The sequence below is a fragment of the Petaurus breviceps genome, unplaced genomic scaffold (genome assembly GCF_028583685.1).
Source record: "Petaurus breviceps papuanus isolate PSGF00001 unplaced genomic scaffold, PetGlider_PUasm1.0 38, whole genome shotgun sequence".
Taxonomy (NCBI): domain Eukaryota; kingdom Metazoa; phylum Chordata; class Mammalia; order Diprotodontia; family Petauridae; genus Petaurus; species Petaurus breviceps.
In genome coordinates, this window is record NW_027186304.1 from 67,358,688 (window position 1) to 67,377,574 (window position 18,887).

At 36.2% G+C, this 18,887-nt stretch overlaps 1 protein-coding gene across 3 annotated transcripts in view; it reads left to right on the forward strand.

The window, feature by feature from the left end:
• Positions 1-13,922, forward strand: part of UBXN2B (UBX domain protein 2B) — a 50,644-nt gene extending 36,722 nt beyond the window's left edge. The window contains exons 6-8 of one of the 3 annotated variants that reach the window (XM_069099987.1): positions 9,302-9,439; positions 11,143-11,304; positions 11,836-11,973. In XM_069099987.1, coding sequence (XP_068956088.1) covers positions 9,302-9,439; positions 11,143-11,304; positions 11,836-11,854 — 319 coding nt within the window. In that variant the 3' untranslated portion in view covers positions 11,855-11,973. Of the gene's footprint in view, positions 1-9,301; positions 9,440-11,142; positions 11,305-11,835 lie in introns of those variants that run through there. The other 2 variants (XM_069099986.1, XM_069099988.1) reach the window with 2 other exon arrangements.
• The last annotated feature ends 4,965 nt before the right edge of the window (positions 13,923-18,887 follow it).

Consider the following 18,887-nt stretch of genomic DNA (forward strand, 5'->3'; position numbering starts at 1 on the left):
AATTAAAATTTTGTCCTAATATAGTAATAATTGGGTAATGTAGAAAAAAAGAGAGAAAATAACTCCTAAATCAGCAATAAATTTATATTTAGTAAACTGAATGAGATTTGATTTTTAAAAAAATTATCTTTGCTAATAAATACAAATTCTTTTTATCTACAAAATGCAGACTGATATGGAAATTGCTTTTTATTTTTTATTTGATTGATATTTTTATTTGATTTATATATTTAGATTTATTTAGATTTTCAGAAAATAGTTTGAATTAAGACTTACAGAATTATTGATTACAAACAATTCTCCCCCTTGTCCCTTAGAGAATAGATGATTTTTAGTGTTTGTGTTAGTATGTCTTATTCAGGAGTGTCAAAGTCAAAACTTTTGTGACCAGGGGCAGGTCATTTAACTTCTTTGAACCTCAGTTAAAATAAGAGGGCTAATTTGCTTTGCTTTGCTTTGCATTGTACCACCTCATTCAGAAAAACTACATGTCATGGCCTCTCAGGATTCTTCTACACTTCAATACCATGTCTCAGCTGTCTTCTCACTTTGTAATTTCTCCCTACATCTCTTGTTCTCTTATCCCTAGGATATCCTTATAGTTCCCTTATCCTATTGGTGAGTTCTCCTTGGAATGTCCATTTTAGGGAGGGACCCAATGCTCTATCCCTTAATCCCCTCTGCTATGTCCCTGACTCTCTGGAATTCTCTACCATGACTCCCTGCTTTACCATTCCTTTTTTTGTGTTGTCTTCCCCCATGATCTTTTTGTTTGTTTGTTTTTTGGAGGAGGGAAGGCAAGGCAGTTGGGGTTAAATGACTTGCCCAAGGTCACATGGCTACTAAGTGTTAAGTGTCTGAGGTCACATTTGAACTCAGGTCCAACTGACTCCAGGGCTGGTGTTCTGTTCACTGTACCACATATCTGCTTCCCCACCCCCATGATCTTTGAGATCAGGAACTATCATTCTTTTCACTTTTGTGGTCCAACACTTAGCATATAGTAAATGTTTAGTAATGCTAGTTGCTTACCTGCCTAACCTGATTTTTTCCATCTTAGTGTGGTTTCATAGCTACTGTAGACCTCTCCTTGTGCCTAATCAATCTCAGAATCACTATGCTTAAGGTCTACTATTGAAACAAAAGGATTATGCAGAGGGTGAATTATATAAACAGTTAAGATTGGTACTTTCTAATATCAATCTCCTTTAGTTTAACTGAACACAAAACTTGGGTTGTCTGACCAGGGAAGAGTAAGGTTTTATCACCTCCTTGTTCTTGGCAGAGGCTCAGTTACAAAGGGTTAAGAGTTGAGTTGACAGTGAAGAAGCAGAATATAAATTACCATTTTTGAGAACTTTGCTTAATAAGAAAGGAGAAAGAAAGAAGATAGCACCTCAAAGAAGTAATTAGGTTGAAGAAAGGGTTTTGTTGTCATTGTTTTATTTTAACTTAGATTGTGTGTGTGTTATAGGCAAAGACTAAGGAGCCAATATTTATAATATAGATATTGAGTTAGACAGTCAGACCATTTAGTTCAATATCCTTTAAGACTCTTTTTATAGTACAGGTCTGACCTTATCATCCTACCCCTCCATCCTGTACATAGTAAACACCATTGGGTCCCTATTACCTCCAGGGTCAAATTTAAAATCTTCTTTTTGACTTTTAAAGCCCTTTCTAGTCTGACTGTTTCTAACTTCCCAGGCTTCTTACATTGTACTCTTTATGTATTCTTGTGATCAAGCATCACTGGCCTTGCTCTTTATCACAAACTTCATCTCCCAACTCTATGCCTTTTCACTGGTTCTCCTTCATGCCTATAATGTTCTCCCTCCTTACTTCCGCCTCCTAACTTCCCAGCTTCCTCTACGATTCAGTTCCAGTTCTACCATCCGCAGGAGACATTTTCCAGTCCTTCCCCTTTACCACCCCTGACTAGTGCCTTCTCTCTGAAATTACCTTCCATTTATTCTTTATCTGATGTGTACAGTTTTTTTGCACATTGTCTCCCTCATTAGAATTTCAGTTCACCTGTTAGAATGTGAGCTTTCTCAGAAAGAAATGTATAATATGCTTGTGTTTTGTTTGTATCCCTAGTCCTTAGCTCCGTCCCTAGCATATAGTGAGCACTTAATAAATCCTTGTTGACTGACTGACTGACTGACTAATTGGCTGTATCACTGACTGAGGTCCCTGGAGGGTCATTGACGGGTGCTATGTGGAAGCTTAGTCACACATTACCCAGCTGTTGGTCACAGATTCAAAGTGGACTGAGGAGGGTGAACCTGTGCCCAAGGGTGTCAGTCCAGGTGAGGATTGGCCACAGATCCTGAGAGGAGGGAGTTTAGAAGCATTCATTAGCAGTTTGACTCAAAACCCAGGAGTAGAATGGGGTTGAAGTTCCAGTCTACAGTTCATTTGGAAGCCTGTAGCAAAATAACACTGATAGGAATCTCAGATTTTCAGTTTTGTCTCTTTGAACTAGCAGAGCATTTCAGCTGAGTGATAATGGCTGAGTCCTGAAGCAATCTATAGTTGTTCAGACCCAGGTCAGGAGCTTACAGAGTTTAGACCAGGAAAACAGCAGTCAAATTTTGCCCTAGATCAGACCTTTTGGTGCAGTCTCCAACCTGAGCTATCCCTGAGATCCTATGAGTAACCCAGAATTCAGTATCCCTAAGAAAGCAACCAGTCTTGACCTTCTCTCCAGAAGTACACAGACCCCAGTCCTAACATCCTTTCCAAAGTCAGGAAATAGACTAGATGAATGAGCAAATGGGTAAGGAATCCCACCACAGAAAGGTATTATAATGATAGTGATACTGAAGACACAGACCTAGAAGAAGAGGATGATTCAGAAATGTCCACAAGTAAAGCTTCAAAGATAAACACAGCTTGGACACAAATTCAACTAGAATTCCTGGAAGAGGAAGCAAAAGTTTTTTTGTTTTGTTTTGGTTTTTTGCTTTTTGGAGGGCAGTTGGGGTTAAGTGACTTGCCCAAGGTCACATGGCTAGTTTTTTGTGTTCAGTGTCTGAGTCCGGATTTGAACTCAGGTCCTCCTGACTCCAGGGCCAGTGCTCTGTTCACCTAGCTGCCCCAAGCAAAAGTTTTTAAAAAGAAAAAAATGTATCAATTAAGTTAGAGTGCTGCAAGGAAAAAATGGAAAAAGAATAAGAACTGTGGAACAAAGAATTGGAAAAAGAATTCACAGTTTGGCATGAGAGGTACAAAGACCTTACACCATCAATAAACTCCCTGAAAATTAGAATGGACCAAACAGAAGCCAACGACTACATAAGACAACAGGAAATATTATGACAAAGACAAAATAACGGGGAAAATTATAGACAAACGTGAAGTATCTCATAACAAAAACAACTGACTTGGAAAACAGAACAAAGAGGAAAAAAAATTAAGGATTGTTGGCCTACCAGGAAGCCATGACCAAAAAAAAAAAAGTTTTAAGAAATGTTAAGAGAAAACTGCCAAGATCTCTTAGAACCATAGGCAAAGTGGAAATAGAAAGAATTCCACTGGTCAATGCTTAGAAGAAACCCAAAAATGAATATTCCTAGGAACATTTTAACTAAAATCCAGAACTTTCAAGTCAAATTAAAAAATATTACAAGCAGCCAGAAAGAAAGATCATATATGATTTAGCAGCTACCACTATAAAGGAATGAAGAGAATAAAGTGTGATATTCCAGAAGGCAAAGGACATAGTCTTAGAGCAAAGAATAACTTATCAAAACCAAGTATAATCCCAGAGGGAGAAAATGAATCTTTAATGAATTAGAGGATTTCCAAGCATTTCTGATGAAAATACCAGAGATGCATAGAAACTCTGAAGTTCAAACACAAAAATCAAGAGAAACATAAAGTAAACATGAATGAACAATCACAAGAGACTAAACAATGATCAACTACTTAACTTCAAATATGGGAAGATGATATGTTTTCCTTCTGAACCCTATCATCATCAAGGGTCATAGAGGCAGTCTAATTAAATAAGGGTTGGGAATTCTGTCATATCTTTATGATCTGAAAAGAAGAATGTAAAGAGAGGGGAAGAAGAATAAACTGAGTGGGGCAAGGAAGGAAAGGCTAAGGAAAGTGTTTACAAACAAAGAGGAGAGGTTGGGGGGGAGCATTTGACATCTGAATTGGTCAAAGGAAGGAAGAATACATACACAGTACAAAAATACATTTTATTCATCTGGGAGACAGGAGGGAGAAGGGAGTAGAAATTCTAGAGGGAGATTTGATTAAGGGAAATAGCACTAAACAAAACAAATTCTAAGGATGTACAGAAGTATTTATAGCTTTTTCAGAGGTGGCAAAGAGTGGGAATCTGAAGAGGTATCCATCTATTCAGGAATGGCCAGACCGGTTAGTGTATATAAATGTGATGGAACATTATTGTATAAATAATTTCAGAGAAACCCAGGAAGTCTTATATGAACTGGTGCAGAGCAAATGAACAAGGCCAGAAAAAAAAAATAATTAAAATACAATGACAACAACATGGCAAATATAAAGAACTTTGAAAGATTTAGGAACTCAGTATAATGACCAACCCCAACTTCAGAAGATTAATGATGAAATATACTGTTTACTTCCTAATAGAGGTGTAAAGGATTCAGACTGCAGAATGAGACTTTCTTTTTACCATGGGTAATGTGGAAATTTATTTTGCTTGACTGTACATATTTGCAATAGAAATTTTGTTTTTTCTTTCATTCTTAATTGGGAAGGGGAAGGTTAGGGGGTGGGGAGGTATTTTGTTTAGTTTTTCAATCATGTCTCACTCTTTGTGACCCCCTATGAGGTTTTCTTAGCAAAGATTCTGGAGTGGTTTGTCATTTGCTTCTCCAGCTCAATTTTGCAGATGAGGAAAATGGGGTTATGGGGTGACTTGCTCAGGGTCACACAACTACTAGGCAGCTGAGCCCACATTTGAACTTGGGAAGACTCCTCTTCCTGACTTCAGGCCTAGCGCTTTATCCACTATACAACCTAGCTGCCCATACTGGGGGAAAGGTGAACATACACATACACACATATCTATACATAAAGGCATTGTGTGTGTATATATACATATATATGTGTGTGTGTATACATACATATATACACATACATACATTTATAATTTTTTAAGAGTACAAACAGGAGGGGTTAGCCTGGGGAGAGATGGAGAGGACAATTCTTCTCTGCAACAGGAGGGAATGAGATGAATATGTGTGAAGAAGATAATGGTGAAATTTTGGAATAGAGATAGTGTATACTTTTTTTTTTTAAGCAATCGGGGTTAAGTAACTTGCTCAAGGTTACACGGCCAGTTATTTCTGGGTGTGGTGCTGAGTGTCTGAGCCCGTGATTTGATCCCCAGTTCATCCCAACACTGGAGCCGGTGCTCTTACTCGCTGAGCTACCTGGCCGCCCCTAAGCAATTGGGGTTAAGTAACTTGCTCAAGGTTACATGGCCAGGTGTTTCTGAGTGGGTGCTGAGTGTCTGAGCCTGGGATTTTATCTCCAGGTAATCCCAACACTGGAGCCGGTGCTCTTACTCTCTGTGCTACCTGGCCACCCCTAGTGCGTACTTTTCAAAAAAATTAATTTTCATTAATATTTTGATGTTCTTTGTAAATACATCATCACTTCCTAGTGATACCCTTCCCCCATCTTCCCTTTTATTGAAGTACATTTATGCAGAATAAATCAAGACATAAACCATATCTGGTATGCATCTCATTCCACACCTGCAGACTGTCAACTCCTTCTTGAGGAGGCGTCTTGACTCATTATTCCTTTTGAGATCAAGATTGAAAGCTGCATTGATCAGAATTATGATGATTTTCATTGTAGTTTTTTCTTTTCTCCAGTCATTGACCTCCATGGCCTATGTACTAGTGATATCAATAGGTCAAATGGTATGTACAGTTTAGTGGCTTCTAATATACTTCCCCCCCTTTTTTTTTTCAAAATGGTTGAACCAGTCTTTAGTTGCACCAACAGGGTGCCTGCCTTCCACAGCCCCTTTAGTACTTTCCATTTTTCATCTTTTGTCATTTTTCATAATCCAATGGGCACATAAAGTAAAACCTCAGCTGCGTTTTAGTTTTCATTTCACTTATTCTTAATGATTTGGAGTATTCTTCCATGTGGCTGTTGGTAATAACATCTCTTTATATCCTTTGGCAACTTTATATTGAGGGAAATGGTTCATATTCTTAATGTTTCCGTTCCCTAGATGTCTTAGATGTCTCATCTTTATCAAGGATATTTACTTTGAAGGCTTACCCAGTCAGCAGTTTCTCTTATTCTATCTGAATTGCTTTTGTTCATGTATAGCTTTTTAATTTGTATAGCCAGAATTATCTATTTTATTTTTTATAATTATGTATGCCTTGTTTGGTTAAGAATTCTATTCCTAACTCATCGTGCAAAATATTCCCTCCATTACCTTTTTTTTTTTTTTTTAATTGAGGGAGTAGGGATTTCAATGCTACCAAAACATTTTTGGTAATACGTAATACTTAGATCTCAGGTCCATTTGTTGCTCATCATACTTTATGATATAAAGATGTTAATCTAAACCTAAATTCTTCTAAATAGCTTTCTAGTTTTCTTGATAGTTGTTGTTGAATAGGGAGACCTTAATCCCAATAGTTTGTTTTTGAGTCTATCAAACATAAGGATGTTATGTAAGGAGGAATATGCTCAGCAGATTCCAAGAATGCATGGGGGTAGGGACAGGAAGGCATAGCAAGAATGTAAAAGCTTTAAAGCAGCTTATGTTGGGAACATGAAACAGTTAATCAGAGATAAATGAAAGCTACCAAGCTTTATTGAGGATAGAGAGCATGAATTTGCAGTAGGACTAAATCACTGACTCAGAGCCAGAGTGATGCAAGGTTAGGCAGTACAGGGTTGGGATTTAGCAAGGAAAGTGTGGCAGAAAATCTGAGGGCAAACAATATTTTTTAAAGGAGCTAAATATAAATTTTACCCTGGATAGAAAGGTAAGTAAAGCCGGACTAAGGATGGAGTGGAGGAATTAAGTAGGAGACAGAGAGACTGGAGAGAAGTCAAGGGAATAGAGTTCTTAGTGAGAGTAGTTAATAGATTCAAATAGGTGTGAGAGAGTAAGAAGTAAAAAGGTTCAATTCAGTTTAACACTTTCAGCACTGTTTAAGTACCTATGATACTATGTCAGGCTATAAAAATTCAAAGTTAGCAGATTTTACCTTCCTGGAGTTTATAGCTTATTGATTATAACCAGGGAGGGGAATTGCAGGATTTGGTCTCTCAAACATTAAGTACATAGTGTGCCAGGCACTGTGCTGAATGCTGGGGATATAATGAAAGGCAACAATATGGTCCCTCCTCAAGGAATTCACATCCACAAGGAGTTCAACATCTGGCAGTCGGGCATTTGAGTGATGATGCCAGCTAAGGGACAATTCTGTTTGTAGGTATCTGAAATAAGTTAATAAAGTTCAAGATGGAGAAATCATGAGGCTACAGTGTTAAGATTGTAAACATAGACACTGAACAGCAGAGAGTATGATAATGAGATCAGTTGGAGAGGAAAATTGTGACCCCTAATCTAAAGTAATTGAAAAGTATTGAAGAGAATGAGGAAAACTAGTACATAACAACTTTGTCATCTTTTGATTTAGTCGTTCATTTGAAGATTGTAAAAATGGCTGACAGAGGATCTTAAGGCTCACAAATTATTTACATATATTATCTCATATTCTCATAACCCTAGGAGGCAAGTGCTTTAGGCCTTATTGCCCCCATTTTAAAGGTGAAGAAACTGAGGTACAAAAAGGTTAGATGACTTTCCTATGGTCATGTAATATGGAAGCATTAAGAGTAGGAATATGAAATTAGGCCCCTCCTGACTCCTTGCTAACCACTCTTTGCATTACACCATGATACCTTTCAACAATCCTTAAGCCCCCTAATAGAGATAGAGCACTGTGGTAGATGTTAAAGGTAATAGAAAGTTTTAAGTAAATATATCTCTTCCATCACAAACTTTGCAACTTGTCTTCTTTTACTCACTCCCTTCCCCAAAGTTAGGTAAGAGTGATGGGAAAGTCTGAAAAAGTATGAGTTAATTTTTTACTATGTCAATTGGTTCCAAAATCATTTGGTTATTTTTTTATAGCAGTTTCCACTTAGAAGATATATTAGTGAAAAGAGTATTTTAAAATGATTTTTGAGACTGAGTGCTTAGTCAAGTTTAAAATTTAATCAGTCATATTTATTTTATTTGTATTGAGGTCTTCTATTGCGTTTTTTAAAATTTATCAGTAGATCTCTAACTGTAGAAATATTCCTTTTCGATAAATTATCAGGAACTTTGTGATCTACATTTGTGCTATAATCATCACTGAATGTATCTGCAAATTATGCTGTTCCAATCTTTAAAACCTTATTAATTTTGTTTAATATTTTATAAATATGAATATACAAATAATATCCTTGTTAATACTATCAGTGAAACATAAGGTAAGTTTCACTTATGAATCTTAGAAGGAAATAATACATTATCCAAAGCTTTTGAGCTGAGGTGAATAGAGTACCATATTCATGTTTAAATTCACCTTTAAATTTGTTTAATCCTTCTCCAAGTAAAAAGGCTTATGAACAAGCTACAAAAGGTCCTTACTTTTCTAAGTCCTAACCCATCCTGTCATTATCAAGTAATAATAATCAACAAACCACTCAGATGCTTCCAGGGATCAAGACTGAGGGGTGTTTTTCAGCCTTTTGGATACAAAGGCTCACCAGGAGCAGTAGTGTCCTGAGACAGAGCCAGGAGTTGGAGGCAGGTCAATGCCAGTATTCAGCTAATCTGCTGCTAAGTGAATAGCAAAAGCAGTGCCTTTCGCACTGCAGCAGAAATTGGTACTGGGGAGAAAAATGGTGAGAGAAAGGGAAAACATAAGTCTGCATAGTGTTGTGTAAATTTAACTGAGTGCACATGTGAAATATGAGTTATTTTTATATGACAAGATAATTTTTAAAAAATCAGAATTTCATCATAATTTTCTCTCATCAATAAAAATTCAGGTGTGACTTGTTCAAGGTTCTGCTATCCAAAAAAATAAATTCAAAGTTAGCCCCTAGAATGAAATAATGAATTAATTTAACTTTAGGCAATAAATGTTTTCAGCCTTACAGAAAATTTCTACTTAAGGCTATTGTACTAATACATTTTTGCCCTCTTAACCCCAATTTGGTTATAATAACAATCAATTAAATTTTCCCCCCTGCAAAGTGAAATTCCTCTGGAGCTTCAGCGACTGGTCCATGGTGGACAGGTGAATTTGGATATGGAAGATCACCAGGAGCAAGAATATATAAAACCTAGATTGCGATTCAAGGCTTTTAGTGGAGAAGGGCAAAAACTTGGAAGGTAAAACATGAAAGAAGAAAATACTTTTTGTAACAATTTATCATCGGGTTGGGAGGAAAAGGAATATAAAGAGGAAAAAAGAAATTTCAATGGTGAGAAATTGTTCTTGAATTTTGAAAGCCATTCCATTAGACAGGTAGACAGCACCAAAGCACCATTGACTCTACAGATAGGAAGGCCAGTCTTTGATCAAGATGAAGGCTAGTTGAATTGAGTTCTACAAGTATTTATTCCCTTGCAGTTTTCCAGGCCTTTATTCATTTTTAACTATATATGCCCCATAATCCTACTTATACGAGCCTAATAAAATTAATTCTAAAACTAATGGACAAGTTGAACACAGCAACAAATTTCTTCATGCTTAAGGTATTGACTCTCTAAAATCAAGAGTATACAATTAAAAATAATAGCTAAGTTCTCTATATTATGCCATAGTTATACTGCAATTAATGGATCTTCTAGGAATGAAGGTCCTTCATAAAAAAAAATTCAGTTATCTTTTTAAAGTTTTTATTTGACAAATCATGTGAAACAATATTGCTGTTTTTCTATGCTCAAGCAGTGTTCCTGCTATGCTATACATATGCAGAACTATACATTCATACTGAGTCTTCATCTGTATATAGTTGAAAGTAAGCAGACACAGTTATGAAGACAAAACTTATTTTCTGCTCCCCAATTTTCCAGCTCCATGTATCTAAGATTATTAGTCAGAATTGGGTTCAGTGTAGTAATTAAATGCCAATCAATTCATTTATTCACCTTTCTGAGAAGTTCTGAGCTGTCCTAAGTAGCTAAAACCTATTAATCTTCAAGTTTTTATATGAAGAATAATCAGCATAAATGTGCTTTCTTTCCTGCTCCAGTGTGTCAACCAATTTCACTGGCCAAAGATCACATTAAGAAATCAATAATTTAATAATTGAAAAGGGTCTTAAGAATTTTTAAATTCCTAGCACCTTCTGTCTCCTTTTCTGCTATTCTTCCATTAACTCTATGTAAACAGGACCATCTAGACTACATATTTTTGTCCTATGGGTTGCCATGGCAAAAAAATATATATATCATGCTTTTGTGTCCAGGCCTCTCATGATGTACCTTTCCAGAACCTGGCTTCACAGCTCCTCTGGACAGTCGGCTAGGAGACCATCACTAAGATTTTCCCCATTAGAAAAATGTACTAGGAATTGTGCTTATTAGCTTGAGTATTCAAGCTCACCTGATACGTACAGAATGAGGCATTAGAATGGGTTAATAGAAATCCGTTTTAAATGTTATTAGAACATTTATACAAATAATGGAATTAAGGGAAAGGTGCTTATTGCTCCCAAACTTTATCAGATAGTTAACTGTTTCTCTCTCTGCTCAGATAATATTCTGATTAACAGGTTAGAAAGATAAAAGGTTTTTACAATAGTGCAAGTGGATGGATGCTCCAAATTTCATAATTAACATGAAATTCATGTTTGAAATCCTAAGAAGATGGTGAAAAACATAGCAGACTCAGAAGTTGCCATGTTCCTGACAATTTCCACTAGGGGGAAACATTGAAAATCATCCGTTACTATATTAGTTGGGGAAAAGTTAAATCATCTCTATTGCTACTATGTTAGTGTTTTATTTAATTACCTTTTTGCTAAAACACTGGGGTTTTTTTTGCAAATTCTCATTTGGAATTATTTTTATTTTCTGCCTTCTCCTAGTCTTACACCTGAAATAGTCAGTACACCTTCTTCCCCAGAAGAGGAGGAAAAGTCAATAGTAAATGCAGTTGTTCTTGTTGATGATTCAGTGCCAACAACAAAAATTCAAATCAGGTTAGCAGATGGAAGCCGCTTGATACAAAGATTCAACCATACACATAGGTAAGTGAACTGTACTGTCAAACTATCAGTTACAATAGAAGCATATGTTATGCTATCTGGTTTAAAATTGTACAAAATAGTAAATTAATAGTATAGAAACATAAATGGTTTGGATAATACCTTTGAAATAAATATTCAGTGAAAAAATGAAAACTAAAAGTGCCCTTAAGTGTGTAAAAAGCAAATGATTTCACATGACGAGTATTTTTCTGCATCATAATACTCATACAAAAATAAATCAAGGCAAAAAGCATAGTTTCCCACTGATTCTAAAACATGAGAACTGGAATATATAGAGGCATTATTGATGAGTGAATATATAGGAATTATAAATATCTGAATTTTTCTGAAAACCATTTCTTAATAATGTAACCCTTATTAATTTAGAACTTCACTAATTGGGAATTCGTGATTGACCTAAAAGAGACTAGTTTGAACATTCCTTTTTTTTTTAAAGAAAACAAAATCTGCACAGTGAAAATGAGTCATGTAAACAAGATTAGTGGGGAATACTTGTTATTCTGTTTTCAGGTATCCTCAGCCTCTTTAGAATAAACACATCTTTTCAACCATAACTTATTATGATGTCCTTTCTTCAGGATTGTGGATGTCCGAGAATTTATTGTACAGTCCCGCCCTGAATTTGCAACTCTTGGCTTTGTTCTTGTTACATCATTTCCAAACAAAGAGCTAACTGATGAAAACCTGACACTTCAAGAAGCAGATATACTTAACACTGTGATTCTTCAACAACTAAAGTAATCTTGCCCTTCTTATCTCTGCAATAGCATGTGGGATAAATAATGTGCCATATTTTTTAAAAAGAAAAAAAATACTTCAGAAAAAAAAAGTAGGAATCACCACAACTCTTTTTTTCCCAGATCAATCTTGATTTTATTGTTCTGTCTTCCAGCTCCAGTGTACCTAAATCCATCTTATGAATAGACTTTCTATTCTGTGTTGGTCCAAATATAGGCCACACTTTACCTCCAAATATGGCTTGTATAAAATCTGAATGTAGCCAGTAATTCCCCCACCCCCACCCCAGTATTCAGCTATAGAGCTCTGTGAAAGGAAAAAAAGGAGGGATACAGCTTGTATCCAGGAGTAGCCAATATTTGGTCCAATACAGTAATTGTTCATTCAGATTTTTAGACTTTTTTATAACCGAACCTCCTTATGTTTATAAATTCCATATTCCTCAGTTAAAAATAAGTAACTGCCACAGTGACATGACATTTTTTAAAATATGTATAACCCTTGCAAAATAAAATCACCTTTTTGAATATATACCTTATATTTGGTAAGATTTACACTAAACTATTTTGATGCTATGTTGACAAACAGCTGTTCAAAAATTTCTTGATCAGCTTAACTGAAATTTTTCTTTTACTATAATTTATATTGAAAATATAATTATATTCTCACTTAGAAGCAGATTGATTATGCAAAAAGTCATTTTTCAGCACATTAAGTTTTTTACATATGCATCTTCATCATTGGATATTTTGTTGATATCAAATAATTTAGTTTGACCTTCAAGCATATTCAAGTTTTCCACCATCCTAATTTTACTACTATCTCAAACACCAAACAAAAATTTACATGTCAATGGTACTAGAGGTAATATATAGGCAAATGCTGTCAACTAGTAGAACTCTGTGCTATTTCCTAGAGTCATCTATAGTCATGTTCAAACTTAGGACACACTACCTCCTGCCTCTCTCCACCCCCCAGCAGAACTGCCAGAGAAAGAGGTAACTCCTGTAGCCTCTTTGAAATGTACCATTATAGCGGTGCTTTTTAGGCATTTCTAGCCTGAAAAACTGCCTATGTAGATATTTAAAATAGTTATTAGAACCATGATACAGGAGGGGTAAGTGATATGAATGACAACATTTGAAGGCTTGGGATAATTCTTTTTTGTTTCTTTCCAAGTCACCATTTTTGCTTACGTAGCTTTTCCCCCACACGTTCTATGACAAGGGCACCGAGGAATGCCTATCTGTACTTTGTCACTGCCATTTTATTAAATTTAAAGCCCTGGGGCAAGTGAACTTTACAAAGTTATAATGAAAATAGTTCGCTATTTTCTCCCCTTGGACATAGACTGAGCCTGGCTCTGCTGGCAGTTTTAATAATGAGACTACTAACCTTTGAGAGAATTGCCCTCCCCCCAAACCCAAGTTATACTCAGAATAGAGGAGATAACTTGCCACTTGCCAGTAATTTGAAACAGCTATGTGGTGATAAGCAAATTAAAGTTGTGAAGAAATTTAGCCCAATCCCTATTGTATTCTTTGAAATTTCATTTTTGTGGGTTTCCTTCTACATTTGATGAGAGTGGCCATAGTTGCATGTATAAAATTGGCTATCATATTTGTATGTAACTGTCTTACAAAGTACTTGAACCCATGTAAAAAGACAAAATTAAACCCTCAGAAGAGATAACATTAGTTTAACAAATACTTCATAATTTTACTTTATTGAATGACCTTTTACTTATTAAGTTAATAAAATTTATTTTAAATTTTGACCTCAAAAAGTAGTTTTGCATGATTGTGTAAACAGTGTTTTTCAGTTTATGCTAATCAATAAACAAGTTTGTACTTGATAAATTCACTGGTTTCTCTTACTCAGAATTTCTTTGATCTGGATTTTTATTTGAGTGGTGTCAGAGCAAGTCATTATATGTGTGTATGCCAGTATATGTCTTTACTTAGCTTTTAAAAATATGTGATTGTCTTCAGTAAAAACCCTGCTTTGATGCCTCATTAGGATAGATCCAGGGTGGGCAAAACACAGACTTTGTTAGGTTCTATCAAGCTGGAAAGAATTTGAATGTGATCCCAGCCCCAGACTCAATCTGTTGTCCAAATTCTAAAGTCCTAGCAAAAATCACATAGACTGATTACCAGAATTATTTAGCCATGGTAGCTGATAAAATCAACAACAAAAAACAAAAAAAATGTCCTTTTGTCCATTGTAGTCCCAGTCTATTTTCTGTATAATCTATATTTCTGTAGTGCTGCTAACAGAGTGGAAGAAAAGGGTGGAAAGTATCCTAAAAATAAAATAATCTATAATGATCAGCAGTATAGAAACATTAATTTAGCTGTTGATATTCCAAATGTGAAATCTTTATTGAGGTGACAAGCTTTACAGTAGCTTTATGAAGTTGTACACAATTGGAGGCAGTGAGCGTGTCCTGATTGGTGAGACTTCACTATGTCAGGCAGACCCAGAACCAACCAGACTGTTTTACTCCAGCCATGTTCCAGCCTACCATCTTGTATCTATATATAGCTTTCTTGCTTTCCTTTGCTCTGAGAACTGTAATCAAAAGTAAACTGTAATCAAAAACACTACCACTGATTCTGGAAAGTCATAACCAGCTGACTACCTTATTGTGCCAGAAACCAATCCAGTGTCCTTCCAGGCCAGTACTCTTCATTGGCTACCACTTCATTATATTGTTTTCCCCCTTAGAATATATGTTCCTTGAGGGAAGGGACTGTATTGCTTTTTTATCTATTTCCCCAGGAATCAGCACAATGCTTGGCAGATATTTGTAAATATTTAATATTTGCTTTAAATAATTAATAAGTACTCTTTTAATTTATTCATTCATCAATACTGATATGCTTGCTTTAATAAGATGAAATTTTTAAAAATTGCAATTGAATGGAGGGGAACTCACAAATTCACTTCGGAGAGAAAAGTAAGAGTTGAACAAGTAATAGCACCAATGCAATATTCACAGCACTGGCAGTGACTGTAAATATACTGGCATAGTTCTTGATCACACAATATAACAGACTATCCATATAAAAGACAGAAGCAAAACATGTATTCAGACACCACAAAACCAAATCCCAACACCAGAAAGTCATAGTAGCAAAGAAGTTAATACACTATAACCACAGAGAGCCATACCATCCTTTAGCCCTCCCACAAAACACTCACAAGCTTAGCTGTCTCCTAGGGTGCTTCCTGTCTCACCCACTGTCTAGCTGTTCTGACTCCCAGCTTCCTGTGGGCTCTGCTGTACCCTTAAGCAAACTCCTCCCACCATAGGTTCCATGTGATTACATTCAGCCTGTTAGGGGGCAGGGAATATCATCAAAGCAAGGAAGATCTTCAAATACCCATTACCATTACACAAATTAATTTCATTGAACATCTAAATGAAACAACATTTCATGGGACCTTTTGTCATCTTGCCTTTGCAGTTGGTGCTCACAATGAGCAAACATAGAAAAGGCCACCATAAAGATAATTTTAGCTAACATACTAACATTGTTGCAAAGGTGAAATAAAGAAACTGAATTATTGAAAGGCATTGTGGTATGTAGAAATTTAGAGGTCCTGAATTTTAACTCTGGCTCTATCACTTAGTAACTGAAGTCACTTCACTCCTCTAGATTTCAGTTTCCTCATCTGTAAAGTGAGGAAGTTGGAACTGATAGATGCTAAGGTTCCCTTGAAGCTCTAAATGCATGATCCTCCAAACCAAGTCAAAAATATATATCATGGGGGTGGCTAGGTGGCGCAGTGAATAGAACATCGGCCCTAGAGTCAGGAGGACCTGAGTTCAAATCCAGCCTCAGACACTTAACACACACACACACACACCCCTAGCCATGTGACCTTGGGCAAGTCACTTAACCCCAATTGCCCTCCAAAAAGCAAAATATATACATATATTATATATCATAACTAACTTGCTGACTTCAGTTAGAAACTAGGAAAGAGAATGGGTGGATATATACATATACAAACTTACGTATATATACATATATGTACATGTGTGTTTAAAAATATGACTGTAGACTGAGAAATTTTTTAAAGGCTAAAGGCTTTTTGATTGCTCAGAAGCCTGATCTCTGTTTATTATGAATATAGACCCTCATCATCTCTCACCTAGACTACTGCAATAGTCTTCTAATAAGTCCCAGTAACTTATCTCTTCCCTACTCCCATCCATCTTCCACTCAACTGCCAAAGTATTATTCTTAAAATGTAGGTCTCTGTCACCCCCCTTAATAAATTCAAATGGTTCTCTGATAACTCCAGAATCAAATATAAAATCCTCTGTCATTTTTTAAAATTTTATTTTATTTTCAGTTCCAAATTTCCCCTTTCCCATTTTCCACTGAAAAGGCAAGAAAAACAAAGCCTTATACAAATATGACATACAAAATCCATTTCAACATTAGTCATCCACAAAAACAAACTACTAATTTGCTGACAAGGGTTTAGTTCTCAACCCACACAAGTACCCAGTCTGGGTACTCACCAGGTTCTTAAAATGCCCATTTTTTTTTCCATTTTTAAAATTTAATTTCAATTTTCAACATTCACTTTTGTAAGATTTTGAGTTCCAGATTTTTCCCCCTCTCCTCTCCAGGATGGCATGCAATCTTATATAAGCCATGCATGTACATTTATATTAAACATTTCCACATTTCTTATGTTACAATGTCCAATTTGATCCTATATTGGTTATACTTCCGTTCAGGGTAGGCTATTGGAGGTCCCACTTCTGACACCAGAATTGTTGAGAACAAACCCCAAACCTAAAAAGCTTTTTAGAAAGAATTTTATTAAGTTGGTTGAGCACAGGAAAGAGTCAGAAAAAAAAGGTGGCTCCCTCTGGAGTCTCTGCAAGTTTCACATTCTATGGAATTCAAACAAGAGCGTTAAGGACAAGCATCTGGTTGGCTCCCATAGGAATTTAGACATTTTCCAGAAAAAGGCATTTTCCAGAGGTTCCAAGGTTGGTTAAGGTGTGTATCAGAAGGTAAATATAAACACTTAATAGAATGTGGGCAAAGCAAAAACAGAAGTTTTTTGGGCGAACCCAAGACCAGGATGGGCTAGCTAAAAACACAAGTGTTTGGGGGTTGATCTAAAACAGGCACTGCCCTTTGTTGGAACATCTTTGAGGTCAGCTGTCCAGGTTAGACAATTTTTAGCCACATAAATCTGGGCAACTGGGTGACACAATGGATAGAATGCCAGCCTTGGAGTCAGGAGGACCTCAATTCAAATCTGGCATCAGACACTTACTAGCTGTGTGACCCTGGACAAGTCACTTAGCTGTTTGCTTTAGTTCCTCATTTGTAAAATGAGCTGGAGAATGAAATAGCAAACCTCTCCAGTATCTTTGCCAAGAAAATCCTAAATAGGGTCAGGAAGAGTCAGACACAACTGAAATGACAGAACAACAGAAAAGTGTTTTAATTCAATGTGTACCATATTTCACCATATAAGCACAGATTTTTTGCCAAATTTTCTGCAAAAAAAGGGATGTGTAACCATTATATGAAGCTTTTTTTTTTTTTAATGTGCTGGTATTACTTAAAAATCATTTATTACCAAACTGTCTTTGGTACAAGATTAGGATGCACAGAATATTACCGAATATACATTAAAATTGGGAAAATGAAAGTCTTACCATGTCATGTGACTTAATCATGGCAGCTTCACCTGCCCACCCACTCTCCTTGTGCCTATGGCTCTTCATTGAGTTGATTGACAATACTATTAGTACTGCAGCACTCTAAATAAACCATGCAAGTTGGCTTCCAGAAATATACTGACAATACAATTGTGCTGAGAATTCTAGGCCCCTGGCTCACAATGTGCAAGAGATAATAAATGTGTATCCATAAATCACTGGTAAACACATTGCTGCTGTTTTACCTTTTAAGCAGTATGACAAACAGAATTATACCATGCAATGATTATATGATGAAAGGTTACAAACCAATTTTTAGATTGAAAAAAAAAAACTAGGGTATGATGATTATGCAGTGAAATATGGTATATTTCTGTTTCAAGTGTTTATTTTTTTTTAAAGCAATTGGGGTTAAGTAACTTGCTCAGGGTTACACGGCCAGTTATTTCTGGGTGTGGTGCTAAGTGTCAGAGCCCAGATTCGATCCCAGGGCATCCCGACTCTGGGGCCAGTGCTTTTAATGCACCACCTGGCCGCCCCTAAGCAATTGGGGTTAAGTAACTTGCTCAAAGTTACATGGCCAGGTGTTTCTGGGTGGGTACTAAGTGTCTGAGCCCGGATTCGATCCTAGGTCATCCTGACTCTGGGGCCAGCGCTCTTACTCGCTGTACTACCTGGCCACCCCTCAAGTGTTTCTTATAAACAGTACATTATAGGATTTCAGTTTCTAATTCATTCTGTTAGCCACTTCTATTTTTGTCCCATTCACAGTTGTGATCACTGTTTCCTTCCATCCTATTCTGTTATATTTTTTTTCTACTGCCCCCATTTTAAGAAATCTGTTGTTTCTGACATTGATCATTGCCTCCTTTAATCTACCTTCCCTTTTTTTCCTCCCCTTTTCTTTCCCTTTCTCTTCTACTTCCCTCTTGAGTAATATGAATTTCTGTACCCAACTGTGCATATATATGTATTCTTTCTCCCCCTCTTTGAACTAGTTCAGATAAGAGTGAGGTTCAAATGTTGCTTGTTCCCCACCATCATTGCCTCCTCCATTGTATAAACTCTTCCTTGTAGGACTCATTTATGGGAGATAATTTTTCCCTTTCTTCCTCTCTCT